This window comes from Gavia stellata, chromosome 3 (genome assembly GCF_030936135.1).
Source record: "Gavia stellata isolate bGavSte3 chromosome 3, bGavSte3.hap2, whole genome shotgun sequence".
Lineage (NCBI taxonomy): Eukaryota > Metazoa > Chordata > Aves > Gaviiformes > Gaviidae > Gavia > Gavia stellata.
In genome coordinates, this window is record NC_082596.1 from 27,836,623 (window position 1) to 27,845,887 (window position 9,265).

Genomic DNA, 9,265 nt, shown 5'->3' on the forward strand with positions numbered 1-9,265 from the left:
GAGACTCTCTGCTTTGACAAGATAATCTTGTACCCTGCTTAGAAGTGTTTTGAGGTGTGCTTGAAAGGAGCCTTATATCTCCTTGCAGAAGGCAGGGCTAGGGAACTTATGGACAACCAGAGATAAATCTGTCTGCCTGCAATCATACAGTAGCAGAGTGGAGTTTAGGGCTTTGCAAGGGGCAGAGAGAGGTTAAGCAAAAGTAAGTGGCCTGTAGAGGGGTTTTTTTTTGCCTCTGAGAGGTGCAAAGAAAGGTAATTAGGAGAATCAAGCCTAATGTCATGTCATCAGATTTATATGAGAAGTGCAGGGGTCTGTGGATAGTTTCAGCAGTCTGCAAACCGGGCGGCAGACGCTGTTTGAGGGAGTAAAAACCAGTTGGATCGCGGTAGAATGGCAATCTGAAATTGGAGGGCAAAACCAACACACTATTTCCCACTACCGTGTTCAATTTAAGTAACAAAACATTGCCAGCTTTTTGGGAAAGCCTCCCCCCTCCAATCTGAGCGCGTTTCTGATCAAACCTGAACTTTGAAATGCAGCAGAGGGGAGCAGGAGCCGTGCGGTTGGTTACAGGCTCGGGATCGCTTTTAGTTATCAACAGCTGAATTGGAGGATACAGGCTGTGCCTGCTCGCTGCGAGCAGCAGACTGTTAGAGGAGCTCGATTTCTCTCACTCCTTCTTCCACCCACCTCCATCTCCTCTGTGCCTGTGTCTGCGCTCCCACATGCTTCAAATCTGTGTACCTGGACTGCCTTCCTTAACAGTTCAATGTGAGTGTTAGCAGAATGAAAACCAGATGGACCAGCAGTTCCCACTGTTATCTCCCCACCAGCTCTGGCAAGCCTCCCTTTCTCTCTCCTTTCTTGGCATGGCAGAAATATTTGCCTTTATTTAGGAGGGCTTGGGCTCACTGCTGTGCCTCTTTCCCTCTGTTGCAACATGAGCTGAAAGCTATTTATTCCCTTGTTGCTGAGGTTGGTTGAGGTGAGTGCAAGATGAATTCGGCTATTAAAGAAGCAATTAACATTTCGAGATGAGTTTTCATAGTTCTTTATATTAAATGAATGGCTTTTTGAAGATATAGATTTAACTGTTTTGATATAGCGATACGGAAAGGAAATTTGTATAGAATATGTTTAAAAACTTGCTTTTGTTTTCCAGCATGTAATAATTTGCTGTTGCTTGATTTGCAAATCAGACCTCACCTATCTGTGTAGCAGCCTTAATATTTAAGCTAATCATTTTGGATACTGTTCCCTACACAGATGAGGTTTACTAACCTCAGATCAACACTACAGATCCTATAATACTGTATCTGTATTCCCCTCATCCTGTTCTGGGGGTGTTTCGCTGCTCATCTTCCCCAGACTTGTCTCTAAATTCTATATGAAATTACTCCCTTTCCCTGAGAACTGAAGCATCATCTGTAGGCACTTCTACAAAGGGTGAAGATGGCTTCTATAATTGCAATAGCTGACACACTGCATCTCTGGGACATACTTCCTCAGTTTCAGGCAGCTAAAGATTGGTATCTATTATGTGTTGTGGGGGGTGGGTTTTTTGGTGGTGGTGGTGTTTTGGGGTGGGTGGTTTGTGAGGTGGTTTTTGGGGGGTTTTGGGGGTTTTTTTTTTTTTTTTTTTTTTTTTAGTTTTTTTTTTTTTTAACTTTCTGGTAATTAAGTGTTTTGATAATTAAGTGTTTTGAGGCTCTCAAATATACCCTTCCTTTGTTAAATGTGTACATTACATTCAATTTCTCTTAGTGTCTCTCAGGGCAAATTTTAGATATAATTTTTGGTTGAAGTTTGTATGTTGTTAGTAAGAATAAGCAAAGCACGTTGCAAAGTGGAGTGACAGAATTTATAGAACATGATGGACTTTGCTGTTGTCTTGAGTTAAAACCACAGACTTACATGCTTACCCACTAGTAGCGACACTTACTTGCTTTGCAAAATAGTTTAATGGAGCTCAGGAAGACTTGTGTAGGACAATGTATAAAATAAATAACCCCGACCCCCCAAAGAAAGGATGGAAGAATTTAAAGGATGGAAGAATTTAACTTATGCCCATTAAAAGCTAAACTTGATCTTACTCATCTTTACTCAAGATGGCTCACTAAACTCCTGGCATGAGTAAGGAAGCCTTAATTTTGCTTTCAGTTGGTAAATGTTGTCATGTTTTGTCCATTCTCAGTAAATGAAACATAAGGGTTTTGGAGGGTTTTTTAAAATTTTAACATAGAGGTGTCCAAAAAGATGTTGGAAAAAGAAGATACTTCTATAGCTTCTGTATCGAACATCTTGCATCTTTAGATCATTACTTGCAAGAGGACTGTTAGGTTTTCTGCCTGTTTTTGCCTTTTGTTTGTTTTGTTTTCTTGGGGAGGTATGTTTCTGCTTACCTTGCAGGTTTTGAACATTAAAGTTGTTTGTAATGTGTGAAGGTGCAAACTTAGGTGCTTTTTTAAAATAAAATGTTATGTATGTGTGACGATTGACTTACCATTTTGGCATGTTGTGTTCATTTTTCTGGTGGAATGTAAGAATATCTGAAGTGATCCAGGAGGTGCGTGGTATTTAACATAAGTATCTCTCCATGATTACAAAGAGAAGCGATGGAGAGGATAGCAGGTGTTACAAAAAAGAGACGTGAAGAGAGCTGGCTTCAACCAGTATCCCACCCAATATCTCACCTGTACTAAAGAACTTCAGGTTTTGGTTCTGCAAGAAGCTGTCATAAGGGGATATATTACCTTCCTGTCTCTTCGTCTGTTTTTTCCTCCTTGCTAACGTGAGAGCCTTGAAGGGAGGTGCCATTATTGCAGCTCCAGGAGTGCTTGGGAGGTAGCATCTGCACATGCTAGAAATAAAAACAAAAGATAATGCAGCACTGCTACAAATGAGGTCTTACCATCTGTGTTACACCTTCTTAAGTAAGGTTTAGATGATGTAATTTGGGAAGAGCACACTGGAGTAGATAATCAGGTGTAATCTTTTGCGGCAGATGCTGAAATGGCTCACTTCTTGCATTAGCTTTTCATTAATTGTCAGAGGGGATGTGCTTGGGGAAATAAACCGGTGTGTTCCTGTGGTGTGTGTTGCAGATCGCACTGAGAAGCATTCCACAATGCCAGACTCACCTGTGGATGTGAAGACACAATCCAGGCTGACGCCTCCAACCATGCCACCTCCTCCCACTACCCAAGGAGCTCCAAGAACCAGTTCATTCACACCCACAACGTGTAATTAGACTTATTTTCATCCTTTTCTTCCATATTCTTTCTATTCTATATGTAAAGGGAAAAATGCATGACATGATGGGAGCAGCATTTGGTTGCACTGTGATAAAGTAATTAAGCAAAACTAAGATGACAACAGATTAATGCATCTTTAAAGTATTAAAAGACATTCAGCTCAGAGTTGTGGTGTTGTTTCATTGACAATTTGGCTGCAGTGTCAAAGAACAGGGAGCACTGGCTTCCCGTGTACTTAATGCTCAGATCAGTCCTTCTGTGAGAAGTACAGAAAACCTTCTCTTTCGTGCCATTTCTGTTCCCTTTTGTATAGAAACTTTGGGGGTTTTGTTTGTTTACGTTTGAAAGTGGGGGTAATTCATAAAGAAAATACTTATTTTCATCCCACTCATGACTGAATGAAGAATTCTGGTTTAAGTGCTATATAATGTCTAGTTAATATTGATATAGAACCAAAAATAAAGGCCTTTATTGTTTCATTTGGAGATTTCTAGTCTGTGACCACTTTACTTCTCTAAATCATTTGTGGCTGCATCTCTGTCTCAGTTTATTGATGTAAACACACAAGAAACTCTACTAGTCTTGATGGAATTGCTCTGCATTCATATCAGTGTAACTGAGATTTGAATCTGGCATGTTGTCTGGACTATTCTTTTCACAGGCATGAAATGATCCACATTTCTTTTATCAAGATTTAGCTGCAAATTTTTTGGTCTCTTTTATAATGCCTTGTAATAGTATAAACATGAGAATGTGTTTACATTTCACATTTTAAATAATACATTTTTAGAACAGTAGAATACATATGTCTAAACAGAATGAAGGCAGCAACTTCTATTTGTCTTGCCTATGTCTGTTTAGTCCCTTTCTGTCTCTTAACTGCCTTATTTAAAATTCACCTCTATGCAGAAGGCCAGCTGGAGGCCTTTGTACTACTTATCCCAGGCAACCCTGTCCTGACAATTTACATTGCACTTAAACAGTGAGGAGGGTTTGTGCCAGTTACATGCATAAACTCAAATTTAACCCAGTGATGCTGATCCTGCAAAGATTTGTCTGTTTTGCTTAACTCCAGCACCTGAATCATCCTAAAAGCTGCTCCAGTCTAAAGTTAAATTGTTTCTAGGTTTTTGCAGGATGGGGCTCTTACAGATTAAGCTTTCCAGTGTGATGCACTTTGCACAGGTCAGGGTAATCTTTGGCAATCATAAAAGCAATAGGACAACATTCTTCTTTAATCACTCTTATAATCCTCAGTGTACTCAGAAGATTTCTGGATGTTTATTTGATTGGGTTCAGCACTTTGGAAGGTGTGTGAACCATAGCTGGATTTTTGGGGCAGTTTATGTGAAGACTAGAAGTCTAAAAAAAGTATAATTATAATTGCCTTTTACCCTGTCAGATTTTGGAGTTTGGCCTTAGTGGTTCCAGCCTGTACAGTAAACAGTCACTTCTGTTGGAGTGTCTGTTAAGTTTATTATTACTGCAGCAGGAATGCCTGTAGGCCAGGAAGATCATACTTGTTTTCTGGTCAAGAGTGGGCTGGCTTTCTTTGGTTTAGACAATTAAAAACTCTTGACTTATATTAGTTTGAAATTGTAAATGCTAAATTCTGATTTATTAATAACATGTTCTTGTTTTAGAAATGACATAGAACTTTGCCAGTTGGCAAATTCAGACATTATAAAGAAAGATAAAATCATTAGTATGGGGTCGGCTATTAAAAAAAAGTTTTAGAGAAGCTGCATTTGGGGAGTATTTCTATATTTCTTTTGTTGTGGGAGAAATTTTACCTGCCTTTCTCCTCCTGATATCTATCCTAGGTAATGAGCTCTGGTGCTCTGTGCTTTCTTGATCATAGCCCCAGGACCCTCTGCCTAGAGCAGCCACTGACCGGTGACTGAGTTGTTGGGTGGTGTCAGGCTAGAGCAGGACGTTCTTATTCTTCCCAATCCTCATTTACTAAGTTCATGGTATGATGGCTTTTGGCTATGCAGGTTCCTTGCAATCACGATGTATTTGTTTACTCAGACATCTCACTCTACTGCAGCGCTCAGAGAGCATGGCTTGGAGTTGCACGTGGAGCAGAACTTGCTGAGGCCAGCTTCTTTCTATTTCTGCTTTTTCCACTTCTGGTTCTCCCTAGCCCATGCAGCTAGAATAGGCAACCAAAAACTAGGATAAAACACAAGCAGAAACTAGATAACCATTCTGATACCTTTTTCTGTAGTACCTCCAGAAGGGCATTTCAGTCACTAGGGCAAAAGCTCCTTCAAAAATATTGTGGTAGTGATTTTTTAAATCTGGTAACAGGGTAGTGATTGAAATCTAGTAATAGGTGTCCATCCTCAAAAAGGACTTGCTGTCTAAAAATAAAGGTGATTGGTGAAGAAAGTGACAAAGAGAAAGGTATGTTTGGCTTCAGAGAGACCAGTCATTAAGAAACATTGAAAGTTCTTTAAGTTGCTAACTTGCTGTGGTTATCCTTTTAAATAGGAAGCAACTTAGACTAATGCTCCTATATGCATTTTTGATTGTAGACAAATTCCTGATTTTTGATGGTTTTTTGGGATGGGTTCTGAGTGACTTCCCAAAAAGAAATCAGCAAATTTCTCCAGGGCGATGGCCAGCTGAGCACAGCTGCTGCTGGGTGCAGTGGTGTGCTGTGTGCGCTCACCTGCCAGCGCACTGGTACATTTGTATTTCTAGGGAGCCGTCCTTTTTCTTGCCATTCGCTGTCATTTTGGTGAGTCAGGCTCAAACAACCTCAACAGAGTGTGTTCAACTGTTGCTGTTCCAAGTAACCTGGGTGGAAAAGGATGTCCTCAGTTTGATTCTCTGCTCTCTTCTGGAGTGTGGATAAGAATCAAACCGAAATCACTGCCAAAAACTGTCTGTTGTTGTCTTCAGTATGTCTGCATGAATATCGTTGCCATAAATTTTGAACACTTAGTACTTTAGATAGTTATTCTCACAGCAACCTTGCAACAGGAGGGGAATGCTTTCCTATCCTTTTTCGGGATATGGTATTGGCACATGAAAGCTGAGGGATTTGCTCGTTGTCTCTGAGAAGTCTTCTGAAGTCTAGCTTCATGCCCTAGCTGCAAGGCTTCAGGCCACAGTGAGCATGGCACCATTTGTACCTGCACAAACAACTTCGTGTGCTCCATATGTTAGCAGCTAGGAAATCTGTATCAGAAAAAATAACCTTCTCATTGGATGGTGTAAGGTTAAAACGTTAAAGTCCTGTTTTATAAACACAGCTGTCAGTTGTGTGTGTACAAAACACAAGTAAAAATATTCAGAGATAAACTGAGGCTTCGTGAAATATGTCTCCACATTTTTTTCTACCCCAAAGAGCAAATTTTTTTTGTCTTGAATCATAATATGCACTCATGCTTCTTCTCGCTGTTTCCCTCTCTCTCTTTTTAAAATCCTCTGACAAAAGGCTGGTATTCAAATGATGCTTTTCAGGTCCAGGAGCACTTTGAGGGGGCTGTGTGAGAGGCAGCTGCCGTTACTTCCAAGCCATACACCATTCAGTACCAGCTACTGGGAAATAGATATAAGCTGCAGTGTGTTGCTCTGTCAAAAGGCTAATTATCTTTGATTGTGCAACTTAATTAATTTTGAGGTCAAGTACAGAAAACATAAGCTGATGGATTTTCCCTTCTGTCTTCTTTCTCTCGCTCTCTTCCCCTCTCTCTATTTTATCCTCCCTTCTCTCTTTTTCTTCCAGTAACCAATGGCACTAGCCATTCACCAACAGCGTTAAATGGAGCTCCATCTCCTCCTAATGGCTTTAGCAATGGGCCATCCTCTTCCTCTTCCTCTTCTCTGGCTAACCAGCAGTTACCGCCAGCTTGTGGAGCTAGGCAACTCAGCAAACTGAAGAGATTTCTTACAACCTTACAGCAGTTTGGCAATGACATTTCACCAGAGATTGGGGAGAGAGTGCGTACCCTTGTGCTAGGACTTGTGGTAAGCAAAAAAACCCGATGATATAATAACTGTGGTCTTTTTATCTCCTTTTCCTTCTTTTACGCTTGACATGTTTATTATATAAAAGAGTGGGTCACATACACTGCGTATATTGTACTTTAGGGATACCAAACATACAAGAATGAGGTGCTGGCTCTTGCTGCCGGAGTTAACATGAGTAACTTGACTAGCTTCCCGTGAGCAGCAGCTATTCCCAACCAGATACAGACTTGACTCTTTTTGCCAGTATAGTATTATGCTGTAATGGTGTGAAAGGGTTTTCGATCTATACTGGCAACATCCCCGATGTAGACATACCTTGAATTATATAATGTAGTAAAATATGGTTTGGCTTGCCTAGTTTAGTTGGCTGGGGAAAGGAGAGTGCCCTATATATAGTGGCAGAATACTGGTTAAAAGAATGAGCTGAAGATAGGTTTGGACTGCAGTTATGCAGTGGAAAACCTTTTCTCAGTATTCATTAAACCCAACAATGAGGGACATGACAGGGCATTGCTGCTGCTTAGGTCACCTTATTTATAAGGTTACCTTTATGGGATTATATGGCTGAATGATAAATTCAGCTTTTTCTTACCTACCTCTGTCAAGTTGGGCTGCTATTTTACAGGCAAACTGTTGTGAATCTGAACCAGGATTCTTTTTACTCCCAACAAAGCCCCCTCTCTGCCAGACGTTGTTGTCTCCCATGTATCTCCTTCAGCAATGATTAGATGTACCAGGAAAAATGCTGTTGTGGTGCTCTAATTTACATCTGTGCTGAGTGGCTGCAGTTGCCATTGACTTCATTTGGAGCAAAGACTGCCAGCACTGTTTAGTACTAGGGCTCAGGTGTCCTCTGCTCATAGCTTCACAAAACCTTACCTGACAGCAATGGGTACCCTTTCACTTGAGTCTCTGTCAAAAGGAAGTTTAATGTAGGCAGTGTAACTTCAGTAAGTCCTACTTTCCATTTGCTTCCATACCCAAAATGCTTGTTTAATGTGTTTTTGCTTGTCACGTGGTTCTCTGTGGAAAGGGGAACTAGTAAAGAAACTAAAGACATCTTGGGGAGCATCTACCTGCCCTTGATTTTCAGATCAAATGTGCTTGCCCACTGTTAATTACAGTTGATTTTTACCTTCATCTGAGCTCTTAGGAACAAATTAGGATCTTTGCCTTGGGAACGTCCGCATATTACATTATTCCCTTGGTCAACCCTGTGCAGCATGTGGTCTTCACGACTACGCCCTCAGCTGCGAAGTAATGACTTTTCTACATAGCCTAGAATATAGTAAACAATCCTTTTAATAAGTACAAGAGGCAAAGTGCAGTTTTCCTCCTCAAACAATGAGGAATGTGCCTTTAAAATTGTGATCTTTTTTTTTTTTTCTTGTCTGTGTGCATGTTAATTGCCACTTCTGCGCTGGGAACAAAATTACAAGAGGCTCCAATAGAAAATAAAAAAAAAATGTTGAAAAAAGCAGCTGTAACTGATGTTTGAAATGTGAAAGCAGTTCCATGCTTAGCACCTGAGAGCTTAAACTGTGCTCTAAGCAACAGGCGCTGAATGTCTGAGATGCTGGTGGTTTCCTTTGAGTATTTTAATAAGGTAATAATTTAATATGTGCCATGCTTTTCTTTATCCTCTTATCAATACCAAGAACAAGTTATTAAGCAATTTCAGAGTGCTTTGGTTACTGTTTCTCTTGCTAAGTGTTTTCATTATTTTGTCACCAAGACAGAATTTTTTTTCTCAACAGAATTCTACTTTGACAATTGAAGAATTTCATTCCAAACTGCAAGAAGCTACTAACTTCCCACTGCGACCTTTTGTCATCCCATTTTTAAAGGTATTGCACAGTTCAGTGATCTGGAAAGTATTTCAAACCATATTGTTGCTAGGTCACAAATGTGTGTTACAGTTTTTCTTTTTTAAGAGAGTCAGGAAAATGAATAACGTTTAAGGGCTTCTTTCCATAGCTTAGTGCATGGAACTACATTTGAGTGTATGGTTTGGGGACCATTTC

At 40.2% G+C, this 9,265-nt stretch overlaps 1 protein-coding gene across 1 annotated transcript in view; it reads left to right on the forward strand.

Moving 5' to 3' along the window:
• RUNX1T1 (RUNX1 partner transcriptional co-repressor 1) overlaps nucleotides 1-9,265 on the forward strand; it is a 112,937-nt gene that overhangs the window by 59,763 nt on the left and 43,909 nt on the right. The window contains exons 3-5 of the mRNA XM_059815734.1: nucleotides 3,108-3,245; nucleotides 6,997-7,238; nucleotides 8,999-9,088. Of these exons, the coding sequence (XP_059671717.1) occupies nucleotides 3,108-3,245; nucleotides 6,997-7,238; nucleotides 8,999-9,088 (470 nt within the window). The remainder of the gene's footprint in view (nucleotides 1-3,107; nucleotides 3,246-6,996; nucleotides 7,239-8,998; nucleotides 9,089-9,265) is intronic.